Source organism: Mustela nigripes, chromosome 7 (genome assembly GCF_022355385.1).
Source record: "Mustela nigripes isolate SB6536 chromosome 7, MUSNIG.SB6536, whole genome shotgun sequence".
Lineage (NCBI taxonomy): Eukaryota > Metazoa > Chordata > Mammalia > Carnivora > Mustelidae > Mustela > Mustela nigripes.
This window is the reverse complement of record NC_081563.1, coordinates 125669904-125687846: the sequence shown is the minus strand read 5'-3', so window position 1 is coordinate 125687846 and position 17943 is coordinate 125669904. Positions and strand designations below refer to the sequence as shown.

General features: G+C 44.0%; 1 protein-coding gene across 1 annotated transcript; it reads left to right on the top strand.

The window, feature by feature from the left end:
* The first annotated feature begins 1249 nt into the window (after nt 1-1249).
* On the top strand, nt 1250-3640 carry LOC132022768 (antileukoproteinase-like). The gene is made up of 4 exons (XM_059407990.1): nt 1250-1371; nt 2038-2199; nt 2698-2847; nt 3434-3640. The coding sequence occupies exons 1-3, from the start codon at nt 1290-1292 to the stop codon at nt 2844-2846; spliced, it is 393 nt and encodes a 130-aa protein (XP_059263973.1). The 5' UTR covers nt 1250-1289; the 3' UTR covers nt 2847; nt 3434-3640.
* Nucleotides 3641-17943: the final 14303 nt, after the last annotated feature.

The following is a 17943-nucleotide window of genomic DNA, read 5'->3' as shown; positions in this document are numbered from 1 at the left end:
AGATGGTCTCCTTTTTTTTTTTTAATTTTAATTCAACTTAATTAACATATACTGTATCATTAGTTTCAGAAGTCGAATTTAGTGATTCAACAGTTGCATAGAACACGCAGTGCTCATTCCGTCACAAGCCCTCCTTAATGCCCGTCACCCAGTTACCCCAGCTCCCCACCCACCATCTCCCCACCCACCTCCCCTCCAGCAACTCTGTTTGTTTCCTAGAGTTGAGTCTCTTACAGTTTGTCTTTCTCTGTTTTCATCTTATTTTTCCTTCCATTCCCTTATGCTCATCTGTTTTGTTTCTTAAATTCCACATACAAGTGAAATCATCTGATAATTTGTCTTTCTCTGACTGACTTTTTTCACTTAGCATAATACCCTCTAGTTCTACCCACATGGTTGCAAATGGTAAGACTTCATTCTTTTTGATGGCCAAGTAATATTCCATTACACACACACACACACTCTCTCTCTCTCTCTCTCTCTCTCTCTCACACACACACACACCCCATCTTCTTTATTCATTCATCTGTCAATGGACATCTGGGCTCTTTCCATTGTTTGGCTATTGTGGACATTGCTGCTATAAACATTGGGGTGCTTATGCTCCTTTGAATCACTATATTTGTATTCTTTGAATAAATACCTAATATTACAATTGCTGGGTTGTAGGGTAATTCTATTCCTGAGGAACCTCCACACTGTTTTCCAGAGTGGCTGCATCAGCTTGCATTCCCACCAACAGTGTAGGAGGGTTCCCCTTTCTCGGCATCCTCACCAACATCTGTAGTTTCCTGACTTGTTAATTTTAACCACTCTGACTGGTGTGAGGTGGTATCTCATTGTGGCTTTGATTTGTGTTTCCTGATGCCAACTGATGTTGAGCACTTTTTCATGTGTCTGTTGGCCATTTGGATGTCTACCTTGGAGAAATGTCTGTTCATATCTTCTGCCCATTTCTTGACTGGATTTTTTGGTTTTTGGGTGCTGACTTTGATAAGTTCTTTATAGATTTTTGGATACTAGCCCACTACTGAGATGGCCCCTTATCAGCCTGGTGACATCTTCCAGGCCAGCCTCTTCCACTTCTTCCCTGGCAGTTACTGTCAAGCCTTCCAGTCTTGCCTGGGACAGGAAAGAGCCGCTGTCTCCCTGATATTAGCATTAGCATTCCTGTGTGTGCAATCACAGCTGGGAGGGAACAAGGAAATTCTGCTGGGGCCACACCCATTGGTGGCAAGTATAAATAATGAGGTTTGGCATTGACCTTCAGGGCCACACCTCCTCTCATCATGCAGTCCAACAGCCTCTTCCCTCTCGTGCTTCTTGTCCTGGGAACCCTGGCACCTGGGCCTGCAGAAGGTGTTGGAACAGGTGAGTTAAAGCCACCCTGGTACAATGTTGGTTGCAGGGCAGAAGTGAGGGCTCCTGGTGGAGGGGGGTGTCTCCTTCTAGAGGCTCTGATCTCTCAGCTTAGTTTCAAGAGACCTCCCTGAGGCTGGGTTCATGTCCATCTGGGCTCCAAGGTCTCTCTGTGGGCTTCCAAGCATTGGGATGTGCTCTTTTACCAGAATCCGGTCAGCCCAAGCCCCACTCCCTCTGGTCCTACTGCTCTCTCTCTCTCCACCCTGTGAATCTGCCGTCGTCTGTCTGTCCTCGTCTCTCTGTTTCCATCCTTCCGTCTCTGTGTCTCTGCCTCTGGCTCTAGCTCTGTCCTGTCCTGTTGGCTCTGTTTACTTTGTTTGTCTCTCTCCATCTCCCTCACTCCCAGACTGTCTCTTTGAATTTGTGGAGCCTTGTTTTCCCTGAGTTAGGAAACCTTGGCTGGGAGCCCTCTGCCCTTTTCCAGGATCTGCCCATGTGTGTGGTTTACTCAAGCCCGTCTACTCTTGATGGAGGTCAGACAGGCATTTCCCTCTGGGTTTTTTGGGCAGTCACCTGGGGGAGGGTCTCCCCTGAGGAGTGGTGCTTTGTTCCAGGAGTCATGATGGCTACTTAGCACCCAGCTCCTTCCTTAACTTGTGGTATTCTCTTCAACAGCGTTGAAAGCTGGAACCTGCCCTTTTATACCATCTTCTCGGTGCCTTTCTGGATATGAGGAACCTGAATGCCAGAGTGACTGGCAGTGTCCAGAGAGGCAGATATGCTGCTCTGATATTTGCGGATTCAGATGCAAAGACCCCATTAACATCTTCAACCGGAGTGAGGAGGGGGAAGGGCTGATGGGGAGGGAGCGAGCCTGAGAATGCAGCATGTTGTGGGGGGGACAGGACTGGGTGCTGGCCCTGCCAGGTCTCCTCCTTTCTAGGAATTGTCTAGTCAAGTTTGTCATCTGGCCAGGGAGTCACACTGACCCAGACAGGAATTTACTCACCAGGTTGGTGAAGCAGCCAGTGTGTCCGGAGGTCAGTTTTTTGGGCAGTAATCACCTGGTCATTCAGATAAGCAGGCAGATGGCAGCCATCTGTCCAGTCAGGACTAGACAACCGATCACCTGCGTGGAAAGGGTGCCTAATGTGAGAGAAGACCTGGATCCTGCCTTGAGCGGATACAGAGGCCTTGGGAAGGAAGACATAGCCATGGGGATAGAGAAAAGATGATTCTCCCTGGGTGGGCTGGGCTGGGGCTGGGGCTGGGTCCAGAAAGTAGGGGTGGTACAGAAGGCACAAAGTCTTTGACCTGTGACTCTGCTCTTGCCAGTTAGGGTGAAGCCTGGTAGGTGTCCCGTGGTCACTGGCCAGTGTCTGATGCTCAACCCCCCCAACCACTGTGAGACAGACCACCAGTGTGTGAGTGACTTCAAGTGTTGTAGGGGCATGTGCGGGAAAGTCTGCGTGTCCCCTGTGTAAGGTAAGGAGGGGCCTGGGTCCACCCTTCTCCCACCCACCAGTCCTCTCTGTCCCAAGCCTCTGGCAGCTGTGGCATATGAGCAGGGGGACTCCTGATCCCTTTCCCAAAACAGCCTCTGCCTGGCCCCCTTGTGGTTCAAGGGCACTGTTCCCCAGGCCCCAGGGCCAGGATTTCTGCAGGATCACTCATGGCTTTGGTTTTATTCCAACCTCTCTGGGTGAGGTCCTGAGCATATGGCTCTTTGAGTCTCAGTTTCCTTACCTATAAAATGGACATAATGAAATTTAAAGTACTTTGTAAAGCACCATGTGCACTAAGTATGTCTTATTAAGATCATCTCCAGCATGTTGTCTTGGGTCAAAACCCGTAGGAGCCATGGATTTCGAGGACAATCTAGCTCAATGCTCTGAGTTTAGAGTGCTACAGTAAAATTGAGACTTGAACTCAGTCTTCTGATACCAAGACTTTTTCGATTAAACCACTACCTTGCTATTTTCTCTGTGTTGGGGGATTTCTTGGGGGGAAGAATGGGGAGATAATTTGGCTGGTTCCTGTATTGAAGCCCCGACCTGATTTTCTCTCGTAGCCTGATTCCTGCTATTTAGAAGAGTCTCTGGATTCCTATTCTGTGGTCTGGGAATTCTGCTTTCTGCTCCTGGTCTTGGAGAAATGGGGCAGCCCTCCGTGGTCAAGACTTAGTTCTACCACAGTATCTCCACTGGGGAAAGGCTTGACACACAGTAGGCTTTCAGGGAGTGCCCGTTGATTAGTGAATAAATTAATGTGCACATTTCTTTTTGTCCATCTGCTTCTGTGGTTTGCTGGTGCTGTGAATTGGGTGGGAGGTAATGAGGGAATATGTGGCTATGGCCCCCCTCCTACAGATACAAAGTAGGAGGAAGAGGCTTCGGGGCTGGACAGACATGAATCTCCATCATGAGTCTGAACATACAGACCCTGCATTTTTGGACAAATGACTCAATCTCACACATCTTCATTTCTTAACCCACAAAGTGGCCCCGTGTTTGGAGCACTGGGATATATATACAGTGTGTATGAAATGAGTAGCAATGTTGCTAGGCCACAGCAGGCTTGAAAAGTGGTGGATACTGGCCCTTCTGTGGGGATTTGGAGCTTCTTACTTCTCTTCTCTCTCCCAAGACACGATTTCTTCTGTCTTAAAGTAGGTGTTGAGCTGAACCACATGCACTGATGATCAGTCCTGAAAGAGGACTCCAAACACGTCTGCCCATGGCATCTTGGTATCGGGGGCCCCAGGGAAAGTGCAGTACAGTCAAGCACTGGGTAAAACAATGCTTTATTCTTTTTTAAGATTTTATGTATTTATTTGACAGACAGAGATCACAAGTAGGCAGAGAGGCAGGCAGAGAGAGAGGAAGTAGGCTCCCCGCTGAGCAGAGAGCCCAATGCAGGCCTTGATCCCAGGACCCTGAGATCATGTCCTGAGCTGAAGGCAGAGGCTTTAACCCACCGAGCCACCCAGACACCCCCAAACAATGCTTTATTACATAGAAAAAAACCCAGAAAGATCATCTTCTACCTTGGGCCTCCATTTCCCATGGCCCGCAAGTCTCTCCCAGGAGCTAATGCAGGGCAATTTGCCAACCCCCCCACCACAACCACATCCCTCTCAGGCCACAGTAGGGGGTCCCATTCCCACCTCGAGGAGAACAGAGCAAGCAATGGGGTTGCTCAGATGCCACTGGGCACACACATCTGCACAGAACAGAGGAACATACAGAGAAGCTTGAAGGGGGGAAAGATACTCCCACACAGGCCTGTGAGCTCTTCATCTCTTGGTAAGGAAGTATTCCAGGTCCAAGGCCAATCTTAGGCGGCCGAGTGGCGGCGGCGGGGGTGGGGGGGCAGTGCATGCACGCGGCTGCCCTTCCCCATGATGAGGGGATTGCAGGGGTGGGTTGCATCATGACATGCTGCTGGCCAGTAACCACACAAGGGTGATGCTGGTCTTGAGTCAATGGAGCAGACAGAGTAGTACGAGCTGGGCTCCCAGAGCCCAGAGCAAGCAGGGAACTGGGCTCCCCGTTTCTCTGCGTTCTTCGGACTCCCAAGGAAGCAGAGAACTCGATTGGATAGTGGCACAGAAAAAGGACAAAACACAACCGTCATTCAGTCCCTTCCTGGAAAATATCACTGATCTAAAGAAAACATTCCACACACTACATTCAACCATATTACAAGAGCAGCACCAGGATGGATTAAATTAACCGTTTGAGGGAAGAGGGAAAAGAGGGAGCGCATTTTATTTATTTGGTGATAGGGTAGCCATCCTCTGAACTGCCTCCCCGTGACCCTCACCTTTTGGGATCCCCGCCCTTGTGTGGCTCACCCGGCGGTTTTGCACAGTGGGTCTACGGGACCAAGAAGCTACCGCAGAGTGACAGGTAGCTATGTCCTGATGAAATGAGAAGAGTCAAGGATGACACCCTCCACCTGGGGATCCTGGCCCTCTCTCGGATCACCTGCTCTGGCAGAACTCAGCTGCCGTGTCAGGAGGACCCTCAGCCATCTGCAGAGTGGCCCGTCGGGTGAGGAGATTACGGGTCCGCCAACAGCCTGTGAGGAACTGAACCCCACCAACAAACACGGAAGGACTTTGGAGGCAGAATTCCAGGCCCAGCCTAGTCTTGAAAGGAGCACAGTCCCTGCACACAGCTTGATTATAACCTGGTGACAGGCCACGATGCAGAACCATCCAGGGAAGCTACTCCTGGCTTCCTGACCCTCGAGCTGGGAGATGATGTTCATGATTGTAAGGCGCTAAGTTTGGGGGCAATTTGTATGCAGCCCCTGACACCTGTTACAGTGAGGCCAGCAAAGTCTGCCACTGGCACCAAATAACGGACAGGACGGGAAAAGATCGCTGTAAGGTGAAGTCATCCTCTCTGAACAAAGCTGACGACACCCTAAGTAAAATGTTAAAATTAGAATTCATGAAGCCTTAATGAGCTTTCATAGAAGGTCAGCGTGAAACTTTTTAAAGATTTAATGTATCTTTTTGAGACAGAGAGAACACAAGCAAGGGAAGGGCAGACAGAGAGGAAGAAGCAGGCTTCCCGCCGAGCAAGGAGCCCTACTCCAGAGGGCTTGATCTCAGGACCCTGGGATCATGATCTGAGCCAAAGGTAGACCCTTAACCGACTGAGCCCCCCAGGTGCTCCCAACACGAATTCTTTATTAAAATTAAGGATAGAAACCAAAGGATAGAATTTAATTTAAAAAACAACAACAAGGGACGCCTGGGTGGCTCAGTTGGTTAAGCAGCTGCCTTCGGCTCAGGTCATGGTCCCAGCGTCCTGGGATCGAGTCCCACATCGGGCTCCTTGCTCAGCAGGGAGCCTGCTTCTCCCTCTGCCTCTGCCTGCCATTCTGTCTGCCTGTGCTCACTCTCTCCCCCTCTCTCTCTCTGATAAATAAATTAAAAAAAAATTAAAAAACAACAACAACAGAAAATCTACCTGAAACTATAGCAAAACCTACATCAAGTTGAATTGTCAGAGATATGATCACTGAAGTCAGAAATAGACTAAGAATCACTGCTTTTTTTTCAAGGGTGTATGAGACAGCGAAATGAGATCAGGGAATAAGGTGCATAAGAGTGGAAAGAAAGATACCAAATTGTCATTATTTGCAGATAGTATCATTTCCTATATAACAAGTGAACACGTTCGATAAAGTTGATGAAGTTAAGTTTCATCAGAGTTGCTGGGTCTACACAATTTTACAGCATTTCTACACATTATTCATAATGAATCAGAAATAATAGAAGGTAGAGATAATCAGAGAAACAAATCCTACAATACACCCAGGAAGGAACCCTAAAATTATGCCAGACCTTTGTGGATTAAAGAAGAAATTTGCTGAAGGTCTAAAATAAGAACTGAATAAACAGAGAGACAATGTTTATGTTTGAGAAGACTCAAGAAGGCCAAGATTACAGCTCATTAAAAACACCGTTTATAAATTCAATGTAACCATAATAAAACCCCCAACATGATTTTTCAAAAACAGCTTGAGAAAGTGTTCCTCTAATTATTATATTAATAGAAAGTTTGCAGAAGAACCAAGAACACTTTTTAAAAAGTACAATAATAAGAGTTATCCAGATCAGGTATCGAAGTTTTTTTTTATTATATTAATTATGATAATTAATGGAATATGATGTTGGTACAAAAATAAACAAATAGTCTAATGGAACAGAACAGAATGTCCGACAGGAAATCTGTGCATTTATGGAAATTTGTCGTATAACAAGGAGGAATTTTTTTTTAAAGATTTTATTTATTTGAGACAGAGACAAAGAGCATGAGGGGTGGGGAGGGGCAGAGGGAGAGGGAGAAGCAGACTCGCCTGTCAGCAGGGAGCTCAAAGTGAGGCTTGATCCCCGGCCCCTGAGATCATGACCTGAGCTGAAGTCAGACGCTAAACCAACTGAACCACCCAGATGCCCCAATAAGGAGGAATTTTTATAATCATTAAAGGCAAAACTCAAACTAATACTGAAATTGACTTTTTTTTTTAAAGTTCACAGTAACAACTTTTACTGAGTTTAATAGTAATTGTTAACATATGGTTCTCCTGACTCTCTCTCTTTCTTTCTTTTCTTCCGCCTGCCTGCCTGCTTTCCTTCCTTCCTTTCTCTCTCTCTCTCCCTCTCCCCCCACCTCTCTCTCTTTCTTTTCTTTCATTCCTTTATGATGAGGAATTGGCAGGCCCAGCCCATGTCAACCTGACAGCCATTTGAATCTCCTTAAACCATATTCACGTTCCAAAGAAAGACAATAACAAGGTCATAATTCTGCCCAAAGTGACAGTTATAATTTTTACAACCCAAACCACACTAACTCTTTCCAAGAGAGGAGGTAAAGTTCTTGAGTAATGTTTGATCTCCTCCTTGATATCCAGTAACTATAATGTAAAATGAACAAATACTATGATATAAAGTCTCTACAGCTTCTGTTGCATGATAAGGCAATAAGAGAGATGGAAGAAAGAACACACGCATGCATGTATTCAGAGCAACATAAGGAGGAAATGTCATAATAATTCCAGTCCTCATTTCTGTAACTGGTCATGTGGTTGTAGCTGATATTTATAATTACCCTCTTCTACCACCCACTGTATATTCCTTTGCCTTCCACGAGCACCTCAACGGACTGTAGTTCTCCATCACCTGATGGGGGACCCAAACCTTCATTCCTGAAGGGCCTGGGCCATTAGCAGCGTTGCTTGGATTGGGTTGTTGCACTTTTCTAATGACCTTACTTACACAACAAGGCAATACTAAGAAGTGTCCTAAGTGATCTGTGTATTCCAGAAAAACTCTTCCTTACTTCCCTTGTGGTAGAGTTCTCCAATTTCCCCTTAGAAGTCAAGATCGGTCATCCTGGCCAACACCATAACTCCCTTCTTTGTTGATTTAGAAGCACGAGGAGCCCAAAGTGGCCAGGTGGCAGTCGTAACTTCCAGTTCAATGGAATCATTGTTAGGTCTCCTCTTGGAAACGTTTCTCCCTCTGGAATTAACACTGTGCCAACAGTGTTAATTGCCAACAGTGCACAGAATCATGGGAACAGGAAACAAAAATTTTGCTAATGGGTGACTCGCGGTCATCGTGAGTAGTACCACTCCCATTTCTACTTCTCAATTCCTGAACCCATGCATCCTGGTTAGGGGAGAAGCAACATTATATATTAGGAATTGACTGAGAGCCTATACAGCCTTCTGGGTAACCCGGTCTCAGCCCTGCAAAGTGCTGCCACCTAGCGGACGCTGTAACTGAGTCTTCAAAAGGCCGTTCCGCTGTTCTACAAAGCCAGCAGCTTCCGGGTGGGACACATGGTAAGACCAGGGAATTCCATGAGCCCATCGTGTCCATGCAACACTTCTTTTGCTATGAAGCGAGGTCCTTGATCAGAAGCAATGTTGTGTGGAGTACCATGATGGTGGAGAAGGCACCCTGTTAGTATGCGGGTGGTAGTTTGCGCAGAAGCATCACATGCAGGCCAATCAAATCCATATCCAAAGTACCTATTCCAGTAACAACAAAATCCTGCTCTTCACATGATGAAAGTGGTCCAATGTCATCATCTTGCCACAATGCAATGGATTGATGACACCGGTAAATGGCTCTGAATCGGGGATCAGTGTTGGTCTCTGCGGCTGGCCAACTGGGCACCCAGCAGTGGCCATAGCCGGGTTGGCCTTGGTGAGTGGAGTCCCACCTACTGCGTCCGTGCTTAACCTCCATCCCTGCCCTGCGGCCACTTTGTGCATGAGCCCACAGGGCTATGGCAGGGGTAACTCAGCAAAGAAACTGATTAATATCCACAGGACAGATCATGCTATTCGCTTGATGTGACAATCCTCCTGCTGAGGTCACCGTCTGGTGAGCATTCACATAGGACACAAATATCTTCACTTTTTTTTTTTTTTTTTTTTTTGCCCATTCAGAGAGGTCTATTCATATATCCCTTCTCCAGGTTTCTTTGTCACCGATGTTCTAATCCTCACGTTCCTTCCAACTCCATATTCCCCTTTTATGGTGAATTTTCTGAATTCCAAGTCGCCTGCTCTCAGAGACTCTAGCAGCTGTCAGAAGAGGTGGCTACCTGATCATCGAGGTTTCTGCTCAGCCAAATGATCAGCTCTTTCAGGACATCTGTAGCCAGAAGACTGTGATGTTCCCCCCTGCCTCTGTGGGGCAAGTCTCCCACCTGGGCTAGTCCTCCACGGGGATGGTGGTGGGAGATCCACAGTGGATCTGGGGAGTAGTAAGTGAAGCGACCACCCAGATGCCACAAGGTGTGGACCCCAAGCAGGTGTTATCAGATGCTTAAAAGCAGATGTAAAACAAATGAAAGTGCACAGCAAATGGTCAGCAGGAAGCATGAATCTTCCATCTTCTCATCATCGGCTCGGACTGTTGGCAGCTGAAAGTTACATGGGTCTGACCTCACAAGAAGGACTTGTCCAGAGATGTCCCTTACATCTGTTGGATGTAGGTACTGACAAACATTAGAAAGTTACATGCTACCAAGGTTTGGTGAGAACGTGGGGCAGTAGAGATGGCTATGCTGCACGTAGATCGTGCAGCCATTTTGGAAATAGCCTGGCTATCCGCAGTCAAACTAATTTTAGTCAGTCACTCAGATTTTTGTGAATGGAAGTCATTTGGGATACGTTCTCTGATGAAAACACAATTGTATAGAAATAAACAACAAAAAGATAGCCAGAAGGCTATCTTGGAAATTTTAAAAATGCACTCAACAGGGGCGCCTGGGTGGCTCAGTGGGTTGAGTCTCTGCCTTTGGCTCAGGTCGTATTCCCAGGGTCCTGGGATCGAGTCCATCATTGGGCTCTCTGCTCAGCAGGGAGCCTGCTTCCTCCTCTCTCTCTGCCTGCCTCTCTGCCTACTTGTGATCTCTCTCTCTGTGTCAAGTAAATAAATTTAAAAATCTTTAAAAAAATGCAGTCAACACAACCTGTGGGTCAAAGAAGAAATGAAAATGAAATTGAGAAAATATTTTGAACTAAATGATGATGATGAAACTTGGTATCAAGGCCAGTGGGATGCACCTAAGCAGAAATTAAATGGAAATGGATCATCTTACATGCATAGATTAGTAAAGAAGAAAAGGTAAAATTCAGATAGCAAAGCAACCATCTCAAGCATTTCCAAAAATAACAACAGAAGATACCATAAAACATAAGGTAAGAAATGATGAAGAGCAGAAAACAATGAAATAAAGAACAAGGAAGATCAATTGAGAGAGAATCTGAGCCAGAAGTTGGTTCTCTATTTTTTTTAAGATTTTATTTATTTGAGAGAGAGAGAGCATGTGCGAGAGAGAGGAAGAGAGAGAGAGAGAAAAAGTCCTAGTGGGTGGAGGGGCAGAGAGAGAGACAGACGCCTCCGGTCACAGGGCTAGCCATGGTGTTCCAAGCAGGGTTTGATCCCCAGAGCCTGAGTCATGACCTGAGCCAAAGTCAGATGCTTAACTGACTGAGCCACCCAGGCACCCCAGAAGTTGGTTCTTTAAAAAGGTTCTCATAATAAATTAACCTCTTGCAACACCGGTTGAATAAATAATAGAAAAGGTAAGTAATCAGGTGTGCCTGGGTGGCTCAGTGGGTTAAAGCCTCTGCTTTCAGCTCAGGTCATGGTCTCAGGGTCCTGGAATCGAGCCCCGCATCGGGCTCTCTGCTCAGCATGGAGCCTTCTTCCTCCTCTCTCTCTGCCTGCCTCTTTGCCTACTTGTGATCTCTATCTGTCAAATAAATACATAAAATCTTAAAAAAAAAAGAAAAGGTAAGTAATCATTATCAGAAATAAAAAGTGGAGATCACTACAGATACCAGAGATGGCACATAAGGCAAATGAATAGTGTCATGTCGATAATTTAAAAATTGAGATGAAATGGAAAAATTCCTAGTACTTCACACAACCAGCCCAAGATGGGCAAGGGCAAACTCATGTCCTCATAAAGGCAGGTTCTTTGCAATTAGGGGACCAGGTACTGAGGGACAGCACAGCTTCTCAGCAAAGGAGAAGATGGAGCTATTGTACGATTGAACGGAAGGTAAGGATTGGGCAAAATTCAAGTGAATAAGGGATTTCTTAGCACATTTCACATTTATCTTAACTTAGTCATTTCCAAGGAAACAAGAAATCCCTTATCTGAAGCTCTGTACCCAGACTGGATTGGAAATCAAGGCTGCCTCTCTAATGTCAAAGTAACTTAGATCCCTCAGGTAAGAAAGGGATGTTTTACTCTTACAGAAACAATTTCAGGTATAGTTTCCGATAGTCTGTGGTTTTTAGAACACATGTTTTCCTGGGGACTAAGAAAACGATTGTCTTTATTTTTTTAAAAGATTTTTATTTATTTAGTTGACAGAGAGAGAGAGATCACAAGTAGGCAGAGAGGCAGGCAGAGAGAGAGGGAAGCGGGCTCCCTGCTGAGCAGAGAGCCGGATGCGGGTCTCGATTCCAGGACCCTGAGATCACGACCTGAGCCAAAGGCAGAGAGAGGCTCAACCCACTGAGCCACCCAGGTGCCCAGAAATGATTGTCTTAAAAAAAAGAAAGAAAGAAAACGATTGTCTTTTATGTTAATAAAAACAAATAAATACATTTTTTAAAAGTGTAAAAAAAAAAAAAGAAAACGATGTTCAAAGAGTGGGTCCTTCATGGCACATGGTAGCTACAGAATGTCATAGGGAGAAACAGCCTTTGTTAACTCTGCAGCGAGATTTCTCTCTGTCGCTGTTTCCAGCCTGATGAATGGCTAAGCAGATTTTTACTTCTGAGTTACTTTTACTTTCTCATTAGAAAAACTCAACTTACCCAAACAAACACAACACAAAAGAGGAACATGAATATTACCATAGATATTAAAGACATTAAATTTGTGATAAAGAAAAATTTGGACCCAGCTGTGCTGGCAAGTTTCACCAAGTATTAAAGGAAGAAATAATGTTAATTCTTACACAAACTTACAGAAAAGCTACACTTCTCAACTCATTTAATGAGGCTAGCGTGACCTTAATACCAACATGCAGCAAGAACATTATGAAACGGAAAGTCCAGGCCACTTCCACTCATGAACACGGAAAAAAAAGATCTTAAGACATTAGCAAACAGAATGAAACAATCTACAAAAAACGATAATGATCAAGCTGTGTTTATCCAAGAGATAGAAGGTGGTTTTTGCATTAGAAAAGCAATCACTATAAATTTTCACTCTAACATAATAGAGGAGGAAATCATGCGATCATCTCAATAGTTGCAGGAAATGCCCTTAATAAAAATGCAGTGGCCCAGTCGCCAAACTGTGGAAAGAGCCAAGATGCCCTTCAACAGACAAATGGATAAAGAAGATATGGTCCATATACACAATGGAGTATTGTGCCTCCATCAGAAAGGATGAATACCCAACTTTTGTATCAACATGGACAAGACTGGAGGAGATTATGTTGAGTGAAATAAATCAAGCAGAGAGAGTCAATTATCATCTGGTTTCACTTACTTGTGGAGCATAACACAGAGGACATTAGGAGAAGGAAAGGAAAAGTGAATTGGGGGAAATCGGAGGGGGAGATGAACCATGAGAGACTGTGGACTCTGAGAAACAAACTGAGGGTTTTGGAGGGGAGGGCAGTGGGGGATTAGGTGAGCCTGGTGGTGGGTATTAAGGAGGGTATGGATTGCATGGAGCACTGGGTGTGGTGCATAAACAATGAATCTTGGAACACTGAAAAAATAATAAAATAATTCAGTGGCCATCCAACTCAAAACTCTTAGCAAACCAGAGGTTCCTGGGTGGCTCAGTTGGTTAAATGTCCCACTCTTGGTTTCCACTCAGGTCACAACCTTATGGGTGGTAGGATCTAGCAAGCCCCAGATCAGCCTCTGCTCATCAGGGAGTCAGTTTGAAGATTCTCTTTCCTTCTGCCCCTCCCCCCACTAGCATTCTCCCTCCCTCTCTCTCTCAAAGGTAAATAAATCAATCTAAAAGGAAAAAAAAAAAAAAAAAAAAAAAAAACCTCTTAACAAACCAGGAACAGATGGAAACTTAAGCTGATAAAAGGTATCTGTTAGAAACCTGACAGCCATCATACTTAAAGGCAAAATGTTGAAGAGTTGGTTTTCTTTTTTTTGAAAGCAAGAACACAACAGTTTCCTGTTATCACCAATTCTTTCAACACTGTGTCCCAAGTTCAACCAGTACATTAGGACAAGTAAACAAAACTAGAGTTATAAGAAGTGGGAAGGAAAAAGAAATAAAGCTGTCATATCCAAAATGATAATGAAAAAAAAAAACAAAATACCTATAGACAAATTATTAAAATTAACTGGGAAGTTTATTAAGGTCCCTGAGTACAAAATCAGTATTTTTAAAAAATCAAGTATTGAAAAAATTCCTTATATTTCTATATTCCAGCAAGAAAAAATTGAAGATGAAACTTCTTACAGTAACAGAAAAAAACTCAAATGAATAGAGAATAAAACTAAGAAGTTCATGATCTTTATGTAGAAAATTAAAGATCTAAGTAGAAAGAGAGCTATACTATATTCATAGATTGGAAACTCTAATAATGTAAAGTTGAACTTTCTCCCCACATTTATTTGTAGAGTCAATGCAATCCCAATCCAAATCCCAACAGTTTGTTGACTTGTTTGCGTGCCAGTGTACACATCTTGCAGAAGCTGTTTTAAAAATTCATTTGAGGGGGCACCTGGGTGCCTCAGTGGGTTAAAGCCTTTGCCTTAGGTTCAGTTCATGATCCCAGGTTCCTGGCATCGAGCCCCGTATCAAGCTTTCTGCTCATCAGGGAGTCTGCTTCCCCCTTTCTCTCCCTGCCTGCCTCACTGCCTACTTGTGATCTCTCTCTCTGTCAGATAAATAAGTAAAAGCTTTTTAAAAAGTTCACTTGGAAAAGCCAAGGGACAAGAATAGCAAAGATATATCCTTGAAGAAGAATTAAGAATAAGGCAGAAATACTTACTCTACAAGCTATTAAGATTTTTATTAAGTTAGAGTAAGTAAAATATTGTGATATTGGCCATGATTGGACTCAGACCAATGGTATATTAGCATCCAGTGAGAAGATGGAAAGAACACAGTGATGTAAACTGGACACACTGAATATGACTATTATTAATAGTTACAGGGAATTAACTAAAAGGGAAAGAAAGAGTAGACTAAAGAAAACCCTAGAGCTAAGGAATGGTAGTCAAGGAAGGAACACATTTTCGGGAGAGTGACTCCTCTCCAAGGTTAGGATTCAGACTCACTGGAGAGGGTGTGGTTGGCAGACAGGTTGGCTGGGTTGTCCCAGACCAGAGCTGGTGCACAGTCCTGGGCAGACCCTTGCTGGGGAGCTGGAGAAATGCTCTGAGAAGCATGCCTGATGGGGGTAAACTTAGACTAAACTGGGAAGCGGTAACCAGCAAGTCACCAGGAAGCAAGCTCAGGCACCCACAGGACGCATGCTTAGGAAGTCTGCAGGGTTATCCTAGGAAGTCTTCTAGCAGCTTCCTGTGTGGGGTTCCACTGAATGCACCTGCTGGAGGAACTCCATGGGCAGTGCTGTAACAGCACTCCGAGGGGTCTGAAGGGTTTACTTGCTTCAAGTTTATCACACGTCTGCTGCTTCAGCTAAATCCCTCGGTCTGTAGCAAAACTAACTTTCCTTGAGATTTGCAGACCACTGGCCTTGAGGAGTGAAGGACCAGACTTTCCCAGAAGATAAGAACTGACCACATTCAAAAGCGGCTGCCGCCAATGCCAGCAAGTCTATTCAAGGTCACATCAACATAGGACAATCCTCTGGGCACCTGCTTTTCCTCCCTTTCCACATCTTGCCCTCTACAGCCCTCCGGCTTCCCCTGGATAGGGAATATGGTCTTTGAGATGTTAGTCCACCATCTACCCAGGTTGCCAGCTTCCTGAATAAAGCAACCTTTCCTTTCTCACTATCACTCATCTCTCAAGTATTGATTTTTGAGTCGCAGGCAGCTGAACCTGAGTTCAGAATCGGTTCTCTGTCCAGTAACACCACACACACACACACACACACATACACACCAGGCAGCGGTGTAGAAGCAAGAAAAAGGAAAACACATCTGTAGCAGAAGAGAAGAGCTTTCTTCCTCCAATACCTGTCCTGCACCCGATACTGACAAAGATGAACCATGCACCAGCTGGCAAGGGAGATACGTTCTCATATTCCAAGCCAACAATAAAGGATGGATTTGCAACTGAGAGTCAATACGTTGGAAAACAGCAAAAACAGAATAGGATAAACAGCCCCCAAATAGTGCCCTATATATATGCAGGAAGTCGATTTATGTCACAGGTTATTTTGCAAACCAGTAGGGGGAAAGAGAGACTTTTCAATAAATGCCACTGGGACAAATATCCATATTCCGTATTTAAATTTTTATTTTTATTTTTTAAGTAGGCTCCACACCCAGAATGGAACCCAACTCAGGGCTTGAACTCATGACCCTAAGATCAAGACCTGAGCTGAGATCAAGAGTCAGATGCTTAGCTGATGGAGCCACCAGGTGCCCCGTATCTGTATTTTTGAAAAAAAGAAAAAGAAGAGAAACCTGATCACTAATCCTCATCTTGTGCAAAATCAGTTCTAACTGGTTGTAGACTTAATATAAAAAGCAAAACCATAAAGATTTTAGAATGTAACAGAGGATAATAGTCTCATGACTTCAGTCTAGAGAAAGATTTTTTTAAATTTCAAGTTTCTACTTAAATTCTAGGTAATTAACATATATGGTAAAATTGGCTTCAGGTGTAGAATTTGGTGATGCATTACTTACAGGTAATACCCAGTTCTAATTACAGCAAGTCACCCATCCAGCCCATCCCACACCCACCGCCTCCATCAACCCTCAGTTTGTTCTCTGTCATTGAGAGTCTTTAAGGGTTTGCTTCCCTCCCTCTCTCTTTTTCCCCCTTCCCCTGTTCCTCTGTTTTGTTTCCTAAATTCCACATGGGAGTGACATCATACGGTATTTATCTTTCTCCGACTTATTTTGCTTAGCACAATACATTCTAGTTCCATCCACATTGTGCAAATGGCAAGATTTCATTCTTTTGATGGCTGAGTAACATTTCATTGTATATATACACCACCTCTTCCTTATCCATTCATCAGCCAATGGACATTTGGGCTCTCTCCATAGTTTGGTTATTGTTGATAATGCTGCCATACACATCAGGGTGTATGTGTCCCTTCAAATCTGTATTTTTGTATCCTTTGGATAAATACCTAGCAATGCAATTGCTGGGAGATAGGGTAGTTCTATTTTTAAAGTTTTGAGGAATCTCCACTCTGTTTTCCAGAGTAACTGCACCGGTTTGCATTTCCACCAACAGTGTAAGAAGGTTCCCCTTTAGAAAAAGATTATTTAAAGAGGACAGAAAAATACTACTTATAGAAAAGATAAGTTTAACTACAATAAATTAAAATTTCTGTTTGATAAAAGATACTGTAAAAAAACAAAAAGGCAAACCACAGGTTGGGGAAGATATCTGCAAGCAGAATATATAGAAAGAATTCCTATAAATAAATGTCAAGAATGATTGGTCTAGTAAAAAGATCTACCAAATACACGAATGGCCTCCTCACGCACAAAAATGAAACGCAAACGTCCAATAAACATCCCGGAAGCCTACAGCCTTATTTACTGCTCAGGGAAATGCAAATTAGAACAAAAAAATGAGACACTACTATGTATCCACCAAATCGGCCAACACTGAATTGTTTGGTAACACTGAGTTGTTTTTTACAAGGATGAGGAACAACAGGAAGACCCATCCACTGTTGGTGAGAGACTGAGCTGGGGCAATTCTTTGGAAAGCAACTGGTTGTGATCTCATATATTTGAGAAAGTTCATCATTTCCGATGCAACAAACCCCAATAAAAATGCATTTACATGTGAGCAAGAGACAGGTATGGAAATGTTCATAATAGTGTCATCCAAAATAGTCCAAATCTGCAAACAACCCGGTTGTCCATCAGTATGCTCTAGAATGTTGGACAAAGTGTGGTGTATTCCTACAATTGGTTGTAAGTGTAAATGGACAGTACACAGCTACGCTCAACAACCTGAATGAACTTCACAGCATAATGATGAGTGGAAGCATACAACTGCCTTGAAAACATTTACATAAAGTTAAACGTAGAACTAAAAGCAAACAAGTGATTACCCCAGAAATCAGCTTACTGGTTCACTTTGCCTGAGAAAGGAAGCTATGGCTGGGAACATGTTTCTAAGTCCCAGCAAACTTATTTTTCATCTTGATCTGAGTGGTGTTTACATGGGATTTGCTTTATAACCATTCATTATATTTGCACATTTTATGATTTAGGCACTTTTCTCCCTGGGCTGTATTTTACAACAGGTTAGTTAAATATACCTAGGTGTTATGAGTATATCGGCAAATTATATACCAGGTCTGTACACTGGAAGTATAGGAAATAAGAAGCTACTCAGTGAAAAAACTGGTGGGAAAAATATGGTA